This window comes from Schistocerca cancellata, chromosome 3, assembly GCF_023864275.1.
Source record: "Schistocerca cancellata isolate TAMUIC-IGC-003103 chromosome 3, iqSchCanc2.1, whole genome shotgun sequence".
NCBI classification, from domain to species: Eukaryota; Metazoa; Arthropoda; class Insecta; order Orthoptera; family Acrididae; genus Schistocerca; species Schistocerca cancellata.
Window position 1 is genome coordinate 388,601,048 of NC_064628.1, and position 25,562 is coordinate 388,626,609.

The window sequence follows — 25,562 nt, forward strand, 5'->3', positions numbered from 1 at the left end:
ATGTTACTTTTGAATGGAAACATTAGGAAAGTTACTCTGTTTCACAACAGTATTTCAATTTGCTTCCAGGGAAGGATTTAAAAGTAGGAAGAGATAAGGTTGTGGCCACAGCTGCGGTCTCGGAGGTTTGTGGCCGTGGAATATATATAGAGTATAAAACCCACAACTGGTTTCCTTCATTATAAGACTATTTCCACTGCTATGCAGTCCTGTGGGTGTGGCACGGGCCTGTGCTGCCCTTCTCAGGCTGTTCTTACTACTGACTGAGGGATGTTATGCAACTTGTTTAAGTCATATTTTACCTTAAAGATATGCCGTAGCTGCTATTGTTATAACACTAATATAATGTTGATGGCTATGTAAGCTCAAGTTCCTAGCTTGTTCTACATTTGGGAACAGCACTGATTTTTTTTTCCTGCGGGTTGGTAGCTTTGTAGGTAAGGGTGTTAGGAGTGTTAAAAAGGACATGGGGGATGAGCCCCACATGCCTAATTTCAACATGAATCACTTCACTTTCACCCTCACTACTGTATCCTGCTTCCTTTCTATGGGGTGTTCAAAAAGTCTCTCCACAGTGCTGTATGATTGTTTGCTGTGATTGCCATATGCTGCACTGAATATACCGAAATGAAACTTGGTAAAATACAAGTTATTAATTTATTGAATATTCATTTTTACTTACAAATTTTCATATTAAATGTTGAAAGTGTCCCCCCTGTTGTTGAATACACAACTCAATTCGTCCAATCTTGTTTCCAGACACAAGCTGTAACATTTCTCCTGTAACAGAAGCAGTGAAAGAGGATATCGCAGTTTTCAATTCATCAATGGATTTTGGACAGTTTGTATAGACAGTTGCTTTCGCTGCACTCCAGAAGAAAAAGTTAGGTGGTGTTAGGTCAGGCAATCGTGGAGGCCAAAGTCCCTGTGAAATTATGCAATCACCAAAAACATCAGCAAGCAGTGACATTGAAACGACATCTTGTTGAAAATAACTGTTCAGTATTTCACTTAACACAAGTTTTCCTATGAATGGGTACAGAAAATCACTGCAGTATCATTGTGCGTTGATCATTTCGTTGAAACACCCAGGCAGGCAAACAATCATATGGCACGAGCAGCTAACACTCATACGGCACTGCGGAGAGACTTTTTGAATACCCTGTACTACACCTGCAGTACATATGATATGGATTAACAAGGCTACGTGCACTGCACCTGCGGTATTAGCACAACATAAATCTCGAAATTTACAGTTGTCTAACAAATATTATGAATCTCAGTAAATTTCCATATATAAACTATCTTTTTAATAAATATGCCATCTTAAATAATGGTAATCAGAAGGTGTCTCTACCTTCACATTTCATTCATTTGGATCATCATTGCTTGCGTTAAAATGACTTGGAATCAGAATAATTCTTACAACTGATTCCAGAACTAGTGATCACTTTCTATGTGTGACGCTTTGGTACTATCTGGTATATTGTATAGATAACTAATTACTTGCATTACAAGTTTTTTAAGGAAACCTAAATTTTCATAAATTATATTGGTCGACAAATTAAGATCCGGAGATGTAACTGGTTGCTCAGTCAGCAATATAATATTTTCTTGCTATAAATTGTTTCTGTTTTGTTTTATGTAATAAAATTAATGTCTTTCCTATGCATTTATTTACTTCTCTTCCAAATAAATCGTTAAGAATTTTTCTCTGTGTATCTTCAGTCTTTAAGATGAATGAATTGACTAGAATATCTTGTTGTTTCAGTTTAGAAATTGCTTCCTGATAACATTATATCACACTTGATTTTAGAAACCTATGTGCCACCATTACTACACACACACACACACACACACACACACACACACACACACACAGAGAACTGGTAAGTAGTAGTAAAGCCTTGACGTGTATGAGCAAATGCTTCTGACTAATTAGTAATGAACCTTTGAACGAAGGTATTGTCAATGAGTGGGCAAAATTAATGCTGTACAACCAATCAACTATTGCATTCCAAAATTTGTTAGTGCTAGCAATATACCAATCATCTCTAATTCCTATTACTGAAAGCGAAAATAAATTACTTTCTTACACCAATAAGATACCGAACAATTCTCTCAGTGTGTGCATATTCTATAGCTCTCCACATCGAACTGTAGATTCTGTCAGAGTGTAGCAAATTCCTACACTAAATAATTATTGCAACACTAAACCATAAATAAGTTTATAGAACTGGAACACTAATAAAAATTTCGTGAACTATTTAGATCAACCAGGCTCTTCTATGTTGACTGTTCCTCAAGAATAGTTCAAACCCGACTGACTTAATCCCATGTTAAACCATTTAGGAACCATTTAACAAACAGATGTAGAGTGATGTTATTACTTTTAACAATTACTCAATTTTTATATGGCCTTCAGCTCTACTTCTCGTGGCTGACTGCTATCAAAGTAGCCTTGCCGCTCAAACTCCTTGCACTGTCTGTGCACTGTAGATAGCTTCTTTGCCGCTCAGATATGAATTTTGGCCCCACATCAGCATTGGTACACTAGAACATATGGTTTGAAAAGGCACATATGAGCAACATAATACTAACATCAAACACAAATTTAATACATCTTATCTATAATGGGGCCACTACACCAATATGTTAAGACAAAACAGACTACCATGACAACATTTCAAATAATAAAATTTCATTTTGACCCATTGCAGTTGGGATCTGCTTGAACAATACAACAATGATTGAGGGGGGAAGCCATTGAGAGTTTTATAGTCTTGCACATCAGTATGGAAACAAGAGTCTTCAGATTCATCAAACACTGTATCAAGCCAGATGGTAAATGAGAGAGGGTGTTTGCATTGGACTGTTTGGCTGTCGGTCTGTACATGATTTCATGCAGATAATTTGACAGAATCAAAGACCTGTGTTGCAGCTTCAGTGCTGTTCATGGTGGGAACGGTCTGAAAGGAATGAAAGACAACATTGGTGGCTTGTGGTCTGTCACCAAGTAAAACTTTCTCCCATATACATATTGGTGGAATTTTGTCACACCATAGTTAATAGCTAGCACTTCCTTTTGTACCTGGATATAATTTCACTGGACCGTGGCCAAGAGCTTGATGCAAAAGCAATCAATCTGTTCATAGGTCCAACGCTGTGCGAAAGCACTGTACTGATCCCCTACGAGGATGCCTTGATCGCTATCATGACTGACTGAATGGAATCAAAATACATTAAACAACTGTCACTCAACAAATCTTCCTTCAGTTTGCTGAAAAGTTGTTGGCACTCCCAAGTCCATACAAAATTAACATTTTTCTTGTGTAATCTATGCAATGGAGCTGCAATTTGCACTGTGTTTGGAATGAAACAAATGTAGTAAATGAGTTTTCCTAGTGCTGCTTGAAATTGACTTGCATTGCAAGGTGCTGGGTCACAGATTGCAGTTAAAAGAGACTGCGAAGGGAGGATTCCCTGAGTGTTGATTACATGGTCTAAGTACTCAGTCGCTGCCTGAAAAAAGAAAATGAACACTTGTCTTTGTTGCAGTAGAGACCAGCAGCAGAGAGAACGTGAAATAAGCTTCTCAGGTTAGAAAGATATTCCTCAGTAGCATGACTTGAAACCACAGCATCTAAATAATTTGTATATGAAGGTATTGTAGCAATCAGCTGTTAAAGATATTGCTGAAAAATTGCAGACGCTGAAGCACAGCTGAAGGGCAAAAATAAAAACTGGAATAACCTTATGTGAGTGTTGACCACCAAAAAATTTGAGATTGCTCGTCCACTGTAGACTGCTGATATGTGTCCCATAAATTTATTTTAGAAAAGAAGCAACTGGCTTCTAGCTTAGCCAACAGTTCATCAGGTCAAGGTAATGCAAATGAATCAATCACTGTTTGAGTTTTCACTGATGATGACTTGAAATCAGCATACTATCTTAAATCGACCAGATGGTTTCCTGGTGAGTACAAGAGATTTCCACTGACTGGCCTCTACTGGAGCGGTTATGCCTATGTCCTACCAGGTTAACAAATGTTAAGCCTCTTGATCTCTAGGTGCCTGAGGGATGTGTCTTGCCGAATAAAATCAAGATCACACATTTTCTTTCATTGTAATATGAGCCTCAGAATTGTTTGTTTTGCCTAGGCTTTACTGATTTCTGCACAGAATTTTCAAATAGTGTGCTGAGGAACAGAAAAATTTGCAGAAAGTACAGTGTACTGAATGTGGAGCCGTAGAAGATCAAAGAATAAATATCAAAAAGGTTTTGACTGTCTTTTGAACACAACTCTGTGAATGAAACTGTCTTTGTAACAGTGCAAAAAGTGCCAGGCAGGCTGAAAACATAAAAAACTGGCTGTTATAAGCTGAGTGTGTGTCTGTGGCGTGTACCATTTAGGCTTTCCCATTAGTTCATATGTGAGTCTGTTCAAAATAGTCACTGAAGCTCCCGTATCTAACAGCATGTGTACATTGCAATTAGCAATCACCAAAGTGACAAAGTTTGTTTGCTTGATGCTGAACATGAGAACAGTTCTGAGACTATTTCAACTGATTTTGACACTTGACTTGGCACCGTGACTAGCACTACAAGGCTTTTAAAGTACAACATTGATGTTCATAGACTGATTCTTGGAGTAAGGAACAGATTGCTTGTGTGACTTTTACTTTTGCAAAAACTCTGATTTTACACATCCATGCTTGCCGCACTGAAAACACTGTGCGTCACAACAGAGGCATGCCTGCCTCTTTTGTGATGTGTATAACTGAGGGTAAGATTTAAATGCCGCACACCATCTATCTAGCATGCTAGTGATGTTGTCTACGGCACTACCCTGCGTGTGATTTGGAATTACATGGTGCACGAACTGGGTGCATGACATGTTTGGTATTGACCCTACTTTGCACCACAAAATGTGAGGAAAGTCAAATTCTAGTGCAGCACTATCATACGAGTCCTGTGACTCGATTAATTCTAACACTTGCTGCAAACTTGGGTCCGGATACTTAAATATATTTTCCTCCGATTCTAGACTTGGAGACATTCTGGGGATAGCCTCTTGAATCATTGTATCACTGTAATATCTACCACATTAAACACGTAGTACGAGGGCTATCCACAAAGTACATTACGTTTTGGAATTAAAAATAAATAAAGTATTGGATAAATTTTTTATTATATACAGATGAAAGTCACACTTAAATACTACTTTTCTACATAGTTGCCATTTAAATTAAGGCACTTATCGTAGCGATGGACGAGCTTGGAAATTCCTTCGTCGTAAAATTCAGCCGCCTGCGCCTTCAGACACGTAATGACTTGTCTTTTGGGACAGAAAAGGTGTGATTTTTGTGGATTTCCTGGAAAGAGGCACTACAATAAACTCTCAAAGGTATTGCCAAACTCTGCACCACTTCAGAAGAGCAATACAAAACAAGCGCAGGGGAAAGTTGGGCTCAAAGATCTTGCTGATTCACGACAACGCCCGGGCCCACACGGCAAATGCCACTCGTAAAGTTCTCAAATCTTTTAAGTGGGAGTTGTTTCCTCATCCGCCGTACAGTCCCAACCTGGCACCGAGTGACTTCCACTTATTCCCAGCAATGAAGAAGTGATTGGCTATGCAGCATTTTGATGACTACACACAGCTTCAAGAAGAGGTAACCATGTGGTTGAAGGCGCAGGCGGCCAAATTTTATGACGAAGGAATTTCCAAGCTCGTCCATCGCTACGATAAGTGCCTTAATTTAAATGGCAAATATGTAGAAAAGTAATATTTAAGTGTGGCTTTCATCTGTATATATTAAAAAAAATTTCCAATACTTTATTTATTTTCAATTCCAAAACGTAATATACTTTGTGGATAGCCCTCGTATTAAAATGCCTCATCAGACCTTGTAAATTGGCTATGTGTTGTCTGTAAGTTTGGGAAAGTTGTCTACATGATCCGAAAAACTTTTAACAAACAGCTACCACATTCTCTTGTTCATCAAAGTACCTATCTACTGCAGTGATTAAGTCCTCATAGCCTACACTTTTGGGGCAGGCAGTGTGTAAAGGTTTCCATGTCAGTCTGTTAACTGTGACGCTTGCTGTTGCCAAAAAGTAGGGTTTTCTGTTCATACCTTGAATATGATTTGCAGTGAAGCGTATGTCAAGCTTAGCTTGGTATTCAAACCAGTTTTCCTGCTACGTGTTGAATGTCCAGAACTGTTTTAACACAGACAGGTGGTGCATGTTGTGGCGCCGCTTAGGGTGTTGCGAGAGACATTAATAGACTTGTTTGGATTTGCATCATAGAAAGGTCAGAATGTTCTGATACACAAAAAAAGTTAGTATAAATGCAGTTTGATGGGCAAGCACAGTGTTTGTCCAAGAATCTGTAAGAAACACTCACTATCTTTTTTGCCGTAGTGTTGCTGTCTGAGAAATGCACAGATCAGCCAAATAACAGGCAAATGGAGCACCAGTCTTGGTGTCAATGTTGTTGTATCCTGTAGCGATTCACAGGTTCTAAAGGCAGAAAGCGGAGATGAGAGACACAACAGGCACATGAAAATCATTTACTTAACTCCAAGGGCTGCAAGTACACGAGTCCTGGCAGGTCCAGTAATAATACCCAGTGTGTCCAAGTCCATAGTCAAATCTTTAATCCACTGTGGAACAGGCAGAGAGGCTTGAGTACTTGCAGGCATTTTTCACAATACTGAAGGGTGCACAATGCTAGCTAGTGGTGATCTTATCCACTTCGGAAGCAGCGCTACCTGCATAAGCTGAGGAGGGAGTGTCTGTGGGGCGGTCATCAGTTGGCAATGGCGTGTTGTGTGTGACTGCCTCTGGCTGTGGTACTAAGAATGTCTGGTGCCACCCTGTGAATTATGAATAGATACCTGGCGTTTGGTATCTGTGGGTTGAATGATACCACAAAGACATCTATCTGCCTGAGCTTGAGTCGTTCGATATAAGTGAAATAAAGAGTTGCAAGAACAAGAGTGTTGTCAAGTCCAGCACCATATCCAGTGTGTCCAAGTCCATAGGCAAATCTGTAGAATATACAGATAGCTTGAGTACTTGCAGGCATATGCCTCAATACTGAAGGGTGCATGATGTTAGCTGTTGTGTATTTTCAACTCTCGCCAATTACTTGAGAAGAGAGTAAACATGTCACCCCTATCAGTGATGTTCCATTGTGTCTACCAGTATCCACTCTCCAGTTTTTTAATTGGTAGTTTGTTGCAATCCTGACACCAATAATCTTTCAGGGCATTTTCTGTTTCTTTTCCACAGCTGCATTGTATCTAATAGTGATCTCTAAGGAGTATACACTCCAGGGGCCTCATGGTTCTTTTGTGAGTTCATGTGTGGTGCACACAAGGCCCTGAACTATTGCAGCCCATTCGTCCTTCCCTAGCTGCTTTTCTTTCCCAATGCCTCTTCCTCCCCATCCTTGCTCCTACCCAGCTGCCCCCTCCTTCCACTCTCTGTCTTATCACTTATGTCAACCTGGCTAGCCACCTGGCTTCATGTATTCCATGCTGTATTGTTCCTCTTGCCTTCTCTCTTTCATCCTAAAGCAATTTTGGCCCACCCTTTGGGGCTTGACCTCCACTTCTAAATGCCCCGTCTGTGGTGTGAGCCATTTGGGAAAGAGCTCCCTCCCTAGCGTCTATGTCGTGGATTCCTCTCCTCCCCTTCCTTTCCCCTCTTCCTCCCCCGCCATAGCCCCTCCGTCCATCCCACTAGGTCACCAGCAAGTGTAGCCGGCCTATGTAGCGAGACTGTACCCATCTGGCTGAGCCCCCTGACAACAGTGGGATCACATTTCTGATACCTGAGCTGTTGCCGCCCCACAAATGCCAAGGAGTCATTGCTTATCATCCCAGAGCATCGGAACTCCTGGCAATGGTTGCCATGCCAGACAAGCCTTGTTTTGGTTGTGTGGAACCCATGGGGAGAGCCCCTGGTCAGAGGGGCCCCGTATCAGGGAAGATGCGTTGTGCATGAAGCATAAAGGACTAAAAATTTTGCCATTCTCAAATGGTCATCTCTTTTAATGTTAATAGATCATTGAATGATGCTTCTTATGACCTTACAGCCTTCTCTTCCCTGGCTTCGCCGTGCGAGGAGGGCCAGGCTCGCCAGCTTGGTATGAAACACTTTCCCCACTACCTGGTCTGAACAAGGACAGACAGGGAAACTTTCACTTCTGCAAAGCCTCTTTTTTTTTTTTTTTTTTTTTGAGAATATCAAGGCCAAGTTTGGTGGAGTGGAGTCTCTCAGTAAGATGTGGTTTGGCTCCCTGGTGATCAAAGCTGCTGCTGCCTCCCAGTCTGCAGCTCTTCATTCTTTTGATCGTCTTGGTGCCATCCCAGTGTCTTATTACCCCTTTCCAGTCTCTGAATATGGTCCAGGGAGAGATTTTTCATGGGAACCTCGTCCTTCAAACTGATGAACTCTAAGCTGATCTCAAACACTGCCGCATTCATTTTGTTCAACATGTGCAGGAAATATTCTGGCTTTTGAGGGAGATATCATCCCAGAGGAGGTCAAGGTTATGTGTTACCGGTGTGATGTGGAGCCATATGTCCTGCCACCCAATGAAGTGCTTTTGGTGCTTGCTTTTTGGGCACGTCTTCCCAATGTACAGCAGACCCTCTATGTGGTGACTGGACACCCACCCCGTGAAGGAAGCCCCTGTGTTATGCCATCCATGTGTGTAAATTGTCATGGCCCTAACTCTCTATGCTCGTCAGACTGCCAGAATTACAAGAAAGGAAAGAAAATACAAGAGTATAAGTTCCTGGGCCGTCTATCGTACATTGAGGATGTCAAAAATGTGACAGACTCCACCTTGTGTCGGTGTCTTCTCCTTTTGCCACTGTTACATCATTTCCCTAACCAACCACTCCCATACCCCAGTCCCACCCCCTCTCCTCTCCCCCTCCCCTGCGGTTTCCATATCCTCTCCTCCGGATGCTAATCCCCCACCCTGCCCAAAGAAGTGGCCCCCCTTCTTGATGAGACTCCCTTGCAGGACCCCTCCCCTCCATTGTGTCCTAATCCGTAGGCCTGCTAGCACAACTTGGCCATGGGATGTATAGTCTGTACGCAAGGTCACCAGCTGTCTTTCAGTTCCACAGTTCCAGATCTTGCAGAAGCCTACTCTTCCTCTGTGCTCTGCCCTCCTCAGCCTCCAGGGGAGAAGAAGAAGAAACATAAGTCCCAGGACAAGGCCCCCACCCCTCAGTGCCCCCTGGAGGTACTTACTGTCACCCCCCTCGTAACCTCAGTCTGACGTCTTGTTTATGGATGTCACCCCATCATTGTTGGTGACGGATGGTGACACAGTGGCGTGATTGGGTCCAACCCTTTTGCCACCCATTTGTATACTGCTTTATGATCATTCAGTGGAACTGCAATGGCTACTACCATAACCTCCCAGAGTTGCAATCCCTTATTGCCTTTTACTTGGCTGCCTATGTCATTCTCCAGAAAACTCATTTTATTGGTACTCATTCACTGTCTCTTTGTGGATTCCATGCTGTTGGAACCGGCTTGGCCGTTTGAGGGCTTCCGGTGGCATCTGCATGTTGGCAAAACCATGCGGCAGGCCCTTGGTTGCTATGAAAACACTGTTAGTGGCATGACACAGGCACCTCTACGTCATGGTTTGCACATGTCAAACCGCTGCCGCCTGCCACGCTGTAGGTCCGCTCCGCCAATCACAGAATGCACTGAGCGTGACGGCCGGTACGGAACCCCAGGCTGCACGAACTTTCACCGAAGTGCTGCGGCGGTCACGACGGCAGCTATGAAGTGCTTATCATCCAATTTCAAGGAAACTATATGGTGAAAAAAATTGATTCGTGTGCATCTTACAGGCCGATACCTTTGCTCGATGAAGGACTGCATTTCTTTTTGTTATTCATTGTGGTTGCTTTCTGTCTCACTTTTATGTGAATAATTACATGAATTTTATTGAGTGTGCAGAGGTAAAAATGCACACCTAGACTTAGCATATAGTTCATTTTAGGTATACATTACTGCATAAGAAATTAAGCCAACATTCTGCCCGACCAATACTTTGCCTTTCTTGTCGGAAATCATGTGGTTGTATCAGCCCCAAATTTCATGAATGGTTGAAGAAATCTAAATGTGGTTTTTTGAAAATGATAGCTCGTAAAGTGTCATGTATTTCGTCGCATGATAAGCATGCAAAATTTATTTATCTATAGAGATGTGAAAGTAACTACAGTTTCTCATAATGGATTGATGATTTTTTTAAATGGCATTTAATAGCATCTGAAATATAAGGCTGTTTGCGGAGAGTAATAGACATACATACACAAATACATCACAAGTGTATGTGCTGGCTGCTATATTAAACAAATATTCTGGCAATAAATTTGCAACTGACCTACCTAATGAAAGGTAGTGTTATTTGCTGTTGGGCTGCATTAACAATAAATATAATTTGTCTTTGTGTTGATGCAGTGTTCCACAGTAGTCTATCCTGTGTAGGCCTCTTCATCTTCACATAACTACTACATCCTACACCCATTCTAATCTGCATACCGTTGGCAAGCCTTGGTCTCTCTCTCTACAATTTAGCTTCCATTACCAAACTGACAATTCCTTGATGCCTCATAATATGTCCTGTCAACTGTCTCCTCTTTTAGACAAGTTGTGTTGTAATTTCCTCTTCTTTAGTTACACAATCTTCATATCTTTATCTTCAGCATTCTTCTTTATCACTAAGTTTTGAAGGCATCCATTGTCTTCTTGACAGCTCTTCATCGTCCATGTTTCACTTACATGCAAGGCTACATTGCACACAAATACTTTTGTAAAATACTATCCAATCATTAAAATTTATATTTGATGCGAAAAAATTTTCTTTTTCCGAAACACTTTCCTTGCTGTTGACAGTCTTCATTTTAAATCCTCTCTACTTCTGCCTTCTCAATTACTGCTTTTCTTTCAAGTCATTGGAGTCTTAGAAATGCAGTTTGGTTTCTGTACAAGTTGCAGATAATCATGTGTATGATGTGTATGTATATGGACTGATACATATTGGTAAATGTGTTACCTATCTAGTACTGCGCACTTTGCTTATCGAGAATAGGCACTCCAAAATATGCTACTGGTGACAATTCACGTTTCTTATAATAAAAAAAATTGGTAAATTTATGAAGAATTACATTGAGGAAACATTCACATTGTTAGGAGTAAATTCCCACGTTTTAATAAGATTTCATTTACCACTGACCAAGGTAATAGTACACGGGAGTCATTGCAATCCTTTCAGCACTATGTATGCATTACACATTTTGAACACAGTCCTGAAACTTGTGTTGGATGACGATTATTAGGTAAATGGGCTTGGAGTGGTTTATCCCACAACTTATGCTGCTAGTGTTTGTTTCATGAAGAAAACTGGTGACATGAATTCAATATAGAAAGTTTGAAGCAAGAAATGGAGAGTAAGTGGAACAACTTGGTTAGAATTCTACTGTATGTAAAGGCAGTATGACATAATTGGGGAACTACTTCCGGAGAGAGACGTCTCTGAAAAACTTACAGGTTACAACAACGGTACTGTGAAAGAACTGGTGATATTTTTAGAGCTATTCAAAGATGCAATAAGAATGCTGGAAGGTAACAAGTTTCCATCAGTTCAGTTTGTTTTATTATGGGTGCACAAACTGGAAGTCATTGTAATACAGGGCCTGAAAATACAGAGGTACATACGGTTAAATTACTGTTGATACACCGTGTATCCGGAAGTGAAAATTGCGCTTAATTGCAAAATGCCAGTTTCAGTGTCCTCTGCATTTTGGCAGTAAAATAGAATAGTCGTATTATCCTCTATTCACTGTAGATAGTACTAGTGCTGAAACATTGCTTTCTCCAGCTTGCAAATGAGAAAGACGAAATTTTGATGTTGTACAGAACAGTGCCTAAAGGAAAATTGAAGAGACCTTTGGAGAAAAGAGACCACTTGTATGAATATCAAGAGCTCAGATAGAAAACCAGTTCTAAGCAAAGAAGGGAAAGCAGAAAGGTGGAAGGAGTATATAGAGAGTCTATACAAGGGCGATGTACTTGAGGACAATATTATGGAAATGGAAGAGGATGTAGATGAAGAGGAAATGGGAGATACGATTCTGCGTGAAGAGTTTGACAGAGCACTGAAAGACCTGAGTCGGAACAAGGCCCCAGGAGTAGACAACATTCCATTAGAACTACTGACGGCCTTGGGTGAGCCAGTCCTGACAAAACTCTACCATTTGGTGAGAAAGTTGTATGAGACAGGCGAAATACCCTCAGACTTCAAGAAGAATATAATAATTCCAATCCCAAAGAAAGCAGGTGTTGACAGATGTGAAAATTACCGAACTATCAGTTTAATAAGTCATGGCTGCAAAATACTAACGCAAATTTTTTACAGACAAATGGAAAAACTGGTAGAAGCCGACCTCGGGGAAGATCAGTTTGGATTCCGTAGAAATATTGGTACACGTGAGGCAATACTGACCTTACGACTTATCTTAGAAGAAAGATTAAGGAAAGGCAAACCTACATTTCTAGCATTTGTAGACTTAGAGAAAGCCTTTGACAATGTTGACTGGAATACTCTCTTTCAAATTCTAAAGGTGGCAGGGGTAAAATACAGGGAGCGAAAGGCTATTTACAATTTGTACAGAAACCAGATGGCAGTTATAAGAGTCGAGGGACATGAAAGGGAAGCAGCAGTTGGGAAGGGAGTGAGACAGGGTTGTAGCCTCTCCCCAATGTTATTCAATCTGTATATTGAGCAAGCAGTAAAGGAAACAAAAGAAAAATTCGGAGTAGGTATTAAAATACATGGAGAAGAAATAAAAATGTTGAGGTTCGCCGATGACATTGTAATTCTGTCAGAGACAGCAAAGGACTTGGAAGAGCAGTTGAACGGAATGGATAGTGTCTTGAAAGGAGGATATAAGATGAACATCAACAAAAGCAAGACGAGGATAATGGAATGTAGTCGAATTAAGTTGGGTGATGCTGAGGGAATTAGATTAGGAAATGAGACACTTAAAGTAGTAAAGGAGTTTTGCTATTTGGGGAGCAAAACAACTAATGATGGTCGAAGTAGAGAGGATATAAAATGTAGACTGGCAATGACAAGGAAAGCATTTCTGAAGAAGAGAAATTTATTAACATCGAGTATAGATTTAAGTGTCAGGAAGTCGTTTCTGAAAGTATTTGTGCGGAGTGTAGCCATGTATGGAAGTGAAACATGGACGATAAATAGTTTGGACAAGGAAAGAATAGAAGCTTTCGAAATGTGGCTACAGAAGAATGCTGAAGATTAGGTGCGTAGATCACATAACTAATGAGGAGGTATTGAATGGAATTGGGGAGAAGAGGAGTTTGGCACAACTTGACAAGAAGAAGGGACCAGTTGGTAGGACATGTTCTGAGGCATCAAGGGGTCACCAGTTTAGTGTTGGAGGGCAGCGTAGAGGGTAAAAATTGTAGAGGGAGACCAAGAGACGAATACACTAAGCAGATTCAGAAGGATGTAGGTTGCAGTAGGTACTGGGAGATGAAGCAGCTTGCACAGGATAGAGTAGCCTGGAGAGCTGTATCAGACCAGTCTCAGGACTGAATACCACAACAACAAGAACAACAACAACAGAATAGTAACAATTCTGTGGTCACACTTCCGATTATTGGAAATGTGTCTGTTTCTGACAGAAATGAGACATTAAATACTGTGTGCCAAATTTGTGATGAAATATTAGTGTCTGATACGCTAGAACAAAATTATAATGTGGACAAAATATCTTACTCTGTTTTATATATATATATATATATATATATATATATATATATATATATATATATATATATATGCTTGTGTCTTGTATGTATGGATGGATATGTGTGTGTGTGTGCGAGTGTATACCTGTCCTTTTTTCCCCCTAGGGTAAGTCTTTCCGCTCCCGGGATTGGAATGACTCCTTACCCTCTCCCTTAAAACCCATATCCTTTTGTCTTTCCTTCTCCTTCCCTCTTTCCTGACGAGGCAACCGTTGGTTGCGAAAGCTAGAGTTTTGTGTGTATGTTTGTGTTTATTTGTGTGTCTATCGACCTGCCAGCGCTTTTGTTGGGTAAGTCTCATCATCTTTCTTGTTAAATATATTTTTCCCACGTGGAATGTTTCCCTCTATTATATTCATATATATATATATATATATATATATATATATATATATATATATATATATACACACTTGTAAATATTTATTTATGACTGTTGAGAGAGTGTCAGCAGCCAAAAAAGAAAAAATAAAAAAAATAAAAAATAAAAATGAAGTCTCTGTTATCGGAGTGACTAGATTGTGAGTCACATGAACCTAAATCTGCCGATAAAGTTGTATTTAACCTGAACGGGTTGTTGCAACAACGAAGATCCGCTTGAGATGAGAAAGCATAAATTTAGTCTCTTTTTTTTTTTTTTTTTTTCTCCCCCCCATATCAAATTTAGCTAGAAGAATGTTTTACGTCCCTCCCTCAAATGTAATAGTGAAAGAAATTTCAGTGTGGTTTGGAAAATTATCTTGGATGGGCGAAGCAAACTTGATCCGAATCGAGTTGATGCATTGTAATTATGCCAACAGGAAATAATTTGGGGATAATTTTGTTCTTGTAAGATTTATTATTTGTTAGGTGGTCAAGTTCACATGTGTACAAATGAATCAATAAAGCAAATGGTATTATAAAAAATAGCAGTGTGACATTTGATTATGAGACCGATGAAAGTAGGTAGCCACATAGTTTTCTGTGAAACTCCAGATTGTTTCCAAATTTTCATTATTGCATAAAGCATGCTATTTTTCGTTATGAATCATAGCAGTATCACTATTAGACGCTATCACCCAGGAGTATGCGTCTACAGATAACTAAAGTGATGTGAGTGTAGATCCATCAGCTGGTGGGGGGTATGTCAGAAACGGCACCAGCCTGGAGACACACAGAGCTGCTACTGAAACAGTCGCTACAGCAGCGTAACAAGCGAGCCAAACTGAGCGGACCTTGCCCTCCCCTCAGCGCCTCATTCAACCACAGCCTGTCTGCTTCAAGTGTTCGTACTCAGGTGAGCCGTGACTGAGCACGATGGGTTCAAGCGAGTATGAGTGAGCAGAGTGCCCTATTTGCAGACCTCTGCTTGCTTCCACTCTGGTCAGGTTCTCCCCGTCTGTTCCCTCCATTTTGTCTGGTCTGTTGTGCTGTTTGTTTCCTTTAGTCTTGTGTCTTCTTCCCTTGGTGTTGTCCTTGTTGTATCGTGATAATGGTATGGGGTGGGTGCCTACACGGGTCAGTGACGGTACTGGTGCCCCACTGTGCATAGTGTTTCTGGGGCACCTTTGCTCTCCCCGTTTTCACCCCTCACCCCTCCTGTTCTTTTCTCTTCCTGCTGCACTGACGCCCTGTTTGCATGTTACCCCTTCCCCTCGACTGGACTACACTGTTTGCGTTGTTCCTCCCTCGATTTCTGCTGGCTTACATCACGGGACTGATGATCTCACTCCCACAAATCGACTAACAGGCCAAATCTAATGGGTATATTCAGAGAACTTGATCTATTCATCCATGGCAGTAGTTCTGTGTTGCTTGATGAACAGTCAGCACACTGTTTTCTGGCTGCAAACCTGACTCAGAGTGAGTAGTGCTCTGTGATGGACTTTCATGGCAGACTGTAGTAGCCTAACGTTCTAAGTGCCAATATTTGATGCCTTGTACACTATGTTAGAGGCCTTGTTCACTATTGCTGATACGTGTTAACTGTAATGAAGGTGCTGCTGCAGTATTTATTTGTACCCCAACCTGTCATCTTTCTAGCTATGAAACTCTTGTGTAATGTGAGTGTTGCATTTGGAGTTACCGATAATCAGCATGTAGCATGAGTGTTGGACTGGGAAATCGATTACGGAGACGTTGGCCATGATTTACCAAGTGTTCAGGGATGAAAGTGTGTCACAAACTGCAGTTTTTAAGTGGTTCGAGCTTTTCAGAGGTGGTAGAGAGAGTGTGGTCGGCGAGCCTCACGCTGGACAGCTGCTGACATCAAGACTGACTAAAACGTGGAATGTGTGAGTGTTAGTGTTTAATTCAGACTGCTGATTAAGTGTGTGCATGATTGCTGATGCAATTGGCATTGATAAGATGACAGTGTGCACTAGCCAGCCACCAGGCCAGCCATCGCCGGAAACTGTAAATTGCATCACACTAATCACCCACACCTGATCAAGAAGTCACCGGCTACCTGACAAATGGCATCATGACAATTCACCAGTCCTCCCTCGAAGGACGTCACTGTGAGAGCCTAAGTGTCATCAAAGAAGCATGCATGCTTACCTTTAAGGACCTTCTGGAGTTGGCACACCAGAACACCTTCGAGTCGAGGGAAAGCTGCTGGTGAAATGTGTCGATGCTCGAGGGCTATAGTTTGAAGAATTTTGAGGCATTGTAGCAGTATCTCGAATAAATCTGTTTTTCCAAAACTTTTCCCAGACTCTTTTTGTATAAACCCTGTACGTAATTTTATGTGGAGCAGTTAACGTTTCGAAACCCTAGTTTCTTCCACTGTGTAAATGTCCGAATAACTTATGGAAACACTGCCAGGTGTGCACCTGTCGAAATATTGGCAGTTGTGGAAGATGTCACTGGCTGCATTCCCGTAAGTTATTTGAACAGTTAATAGTTTGTTTCCTTCACACCACTTCCTCGTCCACTCCCGTGCAGTACAAGAACTGTCCTCTAGAGCGGCTCCTCATGTTGCTAAACTTTTCATTTCAAGTACATAGAGCCAGGCAGGTGACATAATTTTTGATTTCTGACAGGTGGACATGCTGCAGTCAGCCGGTAAGTTGAAGAAGCTGTGTGGCGTGCTGCGCGTGGCAACAGAGCGCCTGCCGCTGAGTGCGGAGCTGTGGCACCTCCGCCTGCGGCTGCACTTGGCGCGCAACGAGGAGGACCAGGCGATCGCAGTGTTCCGCGATGCGGTCAGCCACTTGGGCACACGCGAGGCGGCAGCCTTGCCACTCTGGAAGGTGCTGCTGCAGTACTACCAGACCAAGAGCATGGCGCGCGTCGAGGAGGTGTTCCAGAATGCTGTGTCCCAGCAGGACAGCCCTGTCGCTGTCGCCCTCAAGCCACTGTACCTCGAGTGGCTGGTGTTGGTCAAAGGCAAGTGCTGCTCTGGTGGTCAAATTGTCGGATTGAGGTCTACCAGTGATCACTTTCTCTAAGGTCTGAGGTTGCAGTCTGTAGCTTCATTTGATGTCTCGGGTCACCATAAATGATTGAATAATAAGCAAAAACTTTACCTTATTACTAGCCTCCAGTTCAAAATAAAAACATTTATGCTCCACCTCAGTGTGTCAGTCATCATTGTGTTGACCGTACTATTACTCAGATAGTAAGATCCACTGTACCGTCAGAAATGGTCAACCAAAGCACCACTTGTTACTCCCGCCACTCAGCAGTAACTGTCATAACTCACCGAAAAACTGCCTATCTTCTGATGAGGCAGTTTCATTTATAATTGTCATGTATAACATCATTCCTATGTCATCAGCCGAGCCATATGTCTGAATTACAAAGTATCTTTTAAATCTAATTATTATTTATACAATTTCACATGGCACTGGAGGCCAATTTTAATCAGCATACAGTGAATCGATATAGAATTTATGTGTCCTCACAGGTGGTATGATGTGGGAATAGAAGAGCTAAAACCATTCCATACACGAGAGTCACTAAAATGCCTAAATAAAATAGTACATGATATGTTTGCTATGTGTATCAAATGATTGCATTTGATTAGTAGATTACAAAGCTGGAATCAAATTTTGCCACGGCAAAGTATTTTGTCTGTTCTCCTTGCATTTTTATTGGTGTTTTGTGTAACCTTCTCGCTGCTGTTGATATTTATACACGTCCTTTTACACTGTTCTCCAGGTACTGCGAATAGGTATATGTGCACTGCTTGGGTATTCCTAGAGTACTATAGACGTTTTAACGTGTCCTGAGCCGCCGACCTCTCACTGCTGCAGACTAGTTACTTCTGTAAAAGTTTAGAGTCTTCATCATACAATATATGTGCCTCATTGCTTGCTATCATTGGCAAAAAAACATCATTTTGATATCTCGAATTGTTTATGAGGTGTGACGTGGAAGGACGTGGAGGGTTACATCACTCGCGACCGTTCTTTGGTTATAAAACCCAATAACTCGAGAACAAAATGAGATATCATTCTGCTCTCAGTTTTAAATAAAATTTTGAAATCTTATCTACATTTTATTCACCGAAAAATACAATTTAAAGTCAACTGTATGCAAAGTCTGTGCAAAGCATTTTGTGCAAACTCTTTAAAATTGTTTGCAATGTTTTACTTAATTTGATGCAGTGCAATATGACAGATAACAGAAAGAAATTCGGTTCTTTATCAAGTGAAGATATCAGACTGTAAGATCTGCAGAAATCAATTTTTTTTCACCCAATAGTTTCCAAAAAATCAGATATAAGTATTTCACATTGGCCAGAATGCCATCTCCTAGCACAGGCACCCGTGTTTGGCGAGCAGAAAAACCATAACAAAAACAGTCTTCAGCACAGAATGCAGAAAGCATGTCTATAGCAGCGAAAAGGTTAATAAAGCACCAAAAAGTAGTTGAACAATGCTCTTGTATGAGGCTGTTTGTGTGTTAGTTTAAGATAAGCAAATATCCGACCATCTGAAGCAGTTGGATATATACGGATCAACTGCTCTTAAATGCTGTCAGCTCATACTTGAAACTCTGTGGTTTCCACATATTTTGGCTGCTCGAGGAAGCTTTTGGTGGCTAGCCTGTCTTTACTGAGGCAGAGGTGCAATAGTGTGTGCTGTTGACTTCAGGCATGTCCTTGCTCTCTCCCTCTCTTTCTCGCTCTGAAAAAATTGGTAGCCAGGTCATAAAATTGTATCAGTAAAATGAGTGAGTATGTTGAAAAGTTCCAAAACAGTAAATTTGAATTAATCTTCAATTTCAGAAATTTTGTTACAAAACTTCCAGGTATGTTGGATCCATCTTTGTACTAGAAAAGTAGCAGTTAGTACTGGTAGCGATTGCTGCGGCGGCAGTATTAGTAGTAATATTACAATTGTGTGCCCTCAACATTTGTTTCCTGCCATTTATAAGAAATGTGATCAAAGCATATGAAATGAAAATGAGTAGTCACATACGTCACATACCCTTTCTCTTTCAGTTTGTTTGTTGAAAGAGGGGGAAGAGCAGGAGAGAGAGAGAGAGAGAGAGAGAGAGAGAGAGAGAGAGAGAGAGTATGTTGGGCACAGACTGAGCTCTGGGCAGTGTAATTTCCTTTCTGTGTGAATAATTGTGTGATTTTTTCTCGTTGGCAGGAATTGTGGCAGCTCGCAAGATGTATGAAAAGTTGAGTGTGCAGCCTCCATTGTGCCTCGAAATGCACAGCAAGATGGCTGCATTGGAGTGCAGGGTCCCAGAGGTCAACTTCAAGCATGTCCGCCGCTGCTATGAGCTCGCCTGCGAGCAGTTTGGAAAAAACAATACAGGTATGCACATGCAATGTTGTAGGCATAGGCACTGGCTTGCAGGTGTGTTTGTCATTCAACACTACACATGATCATAGCACTGCATGTCAGAAGTGCCGCAGGAGATTGTGTTTGTGCCATTTGTCTTCAGTTTTTGGTCTTACCCTACATCATTTGTTTTGTTTTTGATTTTTGTCCAGAGCCTTCCTTTTTTCTTGATTTTGTTACACTGTTGTCATCTCTCACAACTTTGTTTTCTACTTACTTCTTTCACTCATTTTCATTGTGTCTGACTTTTCAGCTCCATTCCACGTAACATCTGCCCTGATAATTTAAAATTGAGGTCCAGTCTTGACTTTTGGCCATTAACTGTCATATTCGCCTGTTGTGTACCTTAAATGGGGATTTCGGTAACTTCCCTTCTGGTAATTTGTATTTCTATTCATCCATCCATGGACAGTCTTCATTTTACAGTTGTCATCAAAAGTATATGTAGTTTTAAATACACAAATACTTAATATGCACACATTTCAAATAGGCAAGAGAGTGCGTACGTGTCACACACACACACACACACACACACACACACACACACACAAAATGATCAAATGTGTTACAATTTGAATCGTTTGTCACTATTCTGTTGTACACTGGCTCTTGAACATGTCAGTTAATTGACATCAAATGAACATTTCTCTAAATGATTTACATGTATTTTAAAGTAATCCTTAAAATTCTAACAACATTTATTAAAGAAGTAGGTTTTTACAGCTTTTTGGAAGGCATGAAAGTCTTTGGTCTTCGTACATGTCTGTTGTCAGGGTGTATATGCCCCAGGATATCTCGGAAAAACCTGGGTATCTGGAAAACTCGGGTATTTTTTTAAAATTCAGTGAGTTTTTCATGGTTTTAGTTTATAGTTGATTTTTTGTAGTTTTGACTGGTAAGAGCTGATACTCTTACAAAGAATTTTACTTTAGCTGACTACTGCAAAATAATACTGCAACAATGAATCATATACAAGAGAGAAAACGCAATAATGAAACTTAAGATGCAAAGAAAATGCTCCATTTACAACCACAAACACAGTGCACATACAAATGTCTGTCCACAGCAAAATATGTAAAAGGTTTCACAAGCTGCGAAATGGACAAGAATAAAACAGTGACCCGAATATAGAATAAATTTCCTTTACTTTATGTCTATGGTCACAAATTTTTTGCCAGCAGACTACCAGTTGCAGTCTGTATTGACCATCTTCAGATCTGCAGCAAAATATGGGAAAACATAAATACACTAGCAAATTGTCTACAGCTTAAAACAATAAAATAGACTATAATGAAAAGTACTACTGATATACATATACATTTATCCACTTTAAGAATCAAGAGGCATACCTGTTTTATAAAAACATGTCCTAGTGTACTGCAGCCATAGTGGTATCATCAAATGTTAAACGCAAAATCAGCACCAGCATCGTCATATATATATATATATATATATAAATAACAGCGTATGCAAGAGTAATCTTGTCAGCAGCAATACTGTTCAAAACAAACTGCTGTACAGTTACCACAAGATGTTTGTGTTGCAAGTTCACTAGATGTCACTACTGTAGGCATACACACATTCTTCAAAGATTAATTAAACAACATAAAATAAAGGGGGGATACAATCGGTAAAGTTTGTAATGGGCTTATAAGGTAAGAGAGACATTACAGTAATAAAAAGCGATGAAATAAAACATGACAAAAATTAGATTGTTAAAAAGAGGAAGAATTAAGAGACAGTAATTGACATATGCTCAAGTTCCAATATTATAGATAATGACATAAATAATAAACAGCTTTCATAGTGCACAGAATAATGTAAAACTATAAAACAAATAGCTAAAGAAGCCACAATGAAAGAAAACAGTCTGCCGTACATAATCAGCACCCTCTGTTTTACTAACGCCAGAATTATGCACAGGGGAGAAGTGGTTAGAGGAATGTGGCCACCAGAGGGCCCCCAAAGTGCATGAACAAGATTATCTAGTTAATGCAGTGTATTATATAAACAGAGAAGGAACTAGAGCTACTTGCACAATGTACAAAAACAAAGTAAATATGTAAGACACTCTACGCGAGGTGAAACTATCAACAAACTATATATAACAGAGGCGTTCAGTGATTAAAGCATAACATTGTCAAACAAAGCAAAGTAGGCATTGGCCACAAAATCGCTCTGCCAGTTAAGCAGTTTTGTTGGTTCTTTCTTTTTTGCTTTATAAATTTCAAGCTTCTCTGCTTTGCTGTCTCTTCCACAACCGCACCACCTACACCCAAATCCACTTCACCTGATCATTCTCAACGAATCAACACACCATTTTCCTGTCTATCTACACTTATTACATGGTTCCATAAATGTTTCCATGTCAAGTACACAAACCATAAGCAGTGGCAACTGTTATCTGCTCCATGTCAAAAAGTCTTTTCCTTACAGTCTCGCCATCTGAGGGTGCTGCAAATGTAGTGGAAAGCAGGAGCAAATGAAAGGTAGTGATAACCTTACCAAAGCCATTATTGACAAACAGTATCCTATCCAGCTCATTCATAAATAGATCTCCCTTGCTGTCTCCTCTGCTAACAGCAGTAACCCTGTTAAGGGGAGCTGGTACAATGAAAATGACAAAATTAACATTTTTTCGTTCTTTCATTATAAAATTATTTGGAATTTTCTGAATAAAACAAATAAAGTTTCACCCTTCTAAGTGTGTTTTTTTATCGCTGCAAAGTTGACACACTGCGTAAACGGTTGTAGCGACTTGGTGTGTTACCTCTGACGGCGCCGCTCGCTGACTGCAAGCGGGGTATCTTTGCGGAATTAGACAGTGTTTTGTTTTGCAACATTTTATGGCTTTATCTATGTGACAAATGACTGTTCATATCGGTAAACATAAATGCTATACCATGTGTGTTGACTTGTGGAGTTTGCTTTGTGTTGTTTAGCTGTTCAATTTTGCGTATTTGATGAATTTTGCTCGTACCTGTTTTACGTATTTGGTTTGTGGTTATCAATATGCCCCATTTCGGCAATCGAGTGTTTAAGAAAAGGCACAATGAGTGGAAGAAGAAATCTTTTGTTGTTTTGAAGGGAGATGCTGCTCCGACTGCTTCACTGACTATTCCAAATGAATGTGATAGAACTTCTTCCAGCAAGAAACTTTGCGACAGCAAAGAAAAATTTGAAAACTATGAAATTGACAGTAATGATGTGAATGAAATAATTAACATTTCCTTGCTCTCTAATATTTTGAAACATAACATATTATGCCAAGTTTGCAAAGAAAGAGAACTGGAATTGAAAATAACTTCACACATTGCTTTGGTATGTCAAATGTTATTGAAGTGTAACAAATGTGCTACAGAAAATTCGTTTTCTAATTCTAACAGCATTCCTCCTAGTGGTAATAGTGGAAAGAAGGTGTATGGTATAAATGTTAGGCTAGTGTATGGCTTGCGTTGCATTGGCAAGGGCAGTGCTGCAGGGACAATGTTATGTGGAATTATGAACTCGCCAAAACTACCATCCAAGTTTGGATTTTATAATGAATTGGTGAGATCTTCTGCTGAAGATTTTGCTCGAACAACACTGAAGAAGCTGTGACAGATAATGGGTACTGTAGAGATTTAACTGTTGTATTAGATGGATCTTGGCAACGTAGAGGTCATAAATCTCTAAATGGAGTTGTGACAGCTGCCAGTGGAGACAGTTGCAAAGTAATTAATGTTGCTGTTATCTCAAAACATTGTAGATGTAAGGGCAATACCAAGGACGAACATGGTGAAAGTTGTGAAGCCAAATTTTCACGGCGCGAGTGGAGCGATGGAAGTAGAGGGAGTGAAAGCAATTTTTTCCAGATCACCGGAGTCGTATAATGTACAATACACTAACTATCTAGGAGATGATGATTCTGGGATATAAAGCCGTAGAGGAACTCAAACCTTATGGCAATGAAATTCACATTAAAAAGCTCAGTGATGGTAAGACCCTTGGAGGAAGAGGAAGATTGACAGATGAAGCAATTGATAGGTTGTAGAGGTATTATGGGTGTGCAGTTAGGCAAAATAAAAGAAGCATTGAGCATATGAGGAGAGCAGTATGGGCATAATTTTTTTTTTATACTGCATCAACAAATAATCACCCACAACATGCACTGTGCCCCACAGGTGATGCCGCATGGTGTAAGTACCAATCAGGGAAGGAATACACCCATAAAAACAGTTTGCCAAATGCTGTAATTGATGTAATTAAGCCCATATTCAGAGATTTATCACAGCCAAGTTTATTGGAAAAGTGTTTACATGGGAAAACACAAAAATCCAAATTAAAGTCTAAATAATTTAATTTGGATTAGGATTCCCAAAAGAGTGTTTGTACAGATAAAAACATTGCATTTTGGAGTGTATGATGCAGTGGCAACATACAATAAAGGAAACATTATCAAATGTGATGTGCTGAAACGTTTAGGTTTCCAGCCAAGTCACAACACCATTTCCACAATGTGCCTAATTGATGAAGAAAGACTAAGAGGTGCAGGAAGAAGAGACAAATCCTACAACATGCAGCATAAGGGAAGAAAAGACCAGTGAAAAGGAAACTAACATTGGAAAAAGAAGAGGATGCTGATAATCCATCACATGGGGCAGGAATGTATTAAAAAACTTTGGAAGCCATTTCCCATAACTTTAAAATTTTCATCTTTGAGGAACATTTTCTCAAAAACTGCTAACAGTATGTCAATGAAATTTATACACAATTGTTTACTTATTTTCCTTCATTTTTATAACAAATTGTAAAAAATATTGTATAATTAAAGAGTTATAGAAGAAAAAGCACAAAATTCAAAATTTTAGAGAAAAAAATAAGCATCTGTTACAAAAAATTGTAAAACAAAAACCAATAAATATTTTTTAACATGTCATTATAAGTTTTAGAGAAATGTTCACTGAACATGTAGTCCAAATTTCAGAGCAATATGTTTAATGGTTTTAGAAAAAATATTCCTTGTATTTGCGCTAAAATTAACATGAGGGAGATGGATCATTCCGGCTCCCCTTAACCATCCACCAGGTAGCACTCCTCTGATCACTCTGGTCTTCGAAAGCTCAACCACATCCTCCACCAGGGCTTTGACAACCCCTCGTTGTGCCCTGAGATGAGGGATATTCTAACCAAATTTTACCCACCTCCCACAAAGTAGTGTTATGCCACCCACCTAACCTAAAGAACATTCTCATCCATCCTTATTCCCATCATACTTACAACCCTGCATCCCATGGGCCATACCCTTGTGGTCATTCCAGGTGCAAGACCTGCCCCATACTGTCACCTGCATCTCCTACCACAGTCCATTCACCCGCATTTCCTACCCAATAAAACGAGGGCCATGTGTCACAGCAGCCATGTTATATATCAGCTACGATGCAATTACTGTACAGCATTCTATGTTGACATGACAAATAATCAACTGTCTACTTGCATGAATGACCACTACCAAACTTGGTGAACACAGATCGACCATCCAGTTGCCAAACATGCTGCACATCACAACACAAGTAACTTCAACAGCTGCTTCACAACACCAACCATTTGAATACTGCCTTCTAGCACAAGTTTTTCTGAACTATGCAGACGGACCTAATTTCTCTCGCCCTGCCCCTCCTCTATGGGAGCATTACATAGGGGGTGGTATTTTTCTGGAGTCATAATTTAAAGCCAGTTCTTTAAACCTAGTAAGAAGGCTGTGTTGGGATAGTTTACATCTATCTTCAAGAGTCTAGCAGTTCTTGCAACCCTCTCCTGCAGGTCAAACAAACCTGTGACCATTCATGCTGCATATGTTCAATATATGTGGTACAGGTCCCACACATTTGCGCAATATTCTAGGGTGGGTCAAGC

At 40.3% G+C, this 25,562-nt stretch overlaps 1 protein-coding gene across 1 annotated transcript in view; it reads left to right on the forward strand.

The window, feature by feature from the left end:
* The window catches only part of LOC126175100 (U3 small nucleolar RNA-associated protein 6 homolog), a 124,923-nt gene that overhangs the window by 88,133 nt on the left and 11,228 nt on the right, over positions 1 to 25,562 (forward strand). Inside the window, exons 9-10 of the mRNA XM_049921653.1 lie at positions 16,908 to 17,253; positions 19,470 to 19,640. Of these exons, the coding sequence (XP_049777610.1) occupies positions 16,908 to 17,253; positions 19,470 to 19,640 (517 nt within the window). The remainder of the gene's footprint in view (positions 1 to 16,907; positions 17,254 to 19,469; positions 19,641 to 25,562) is intronic.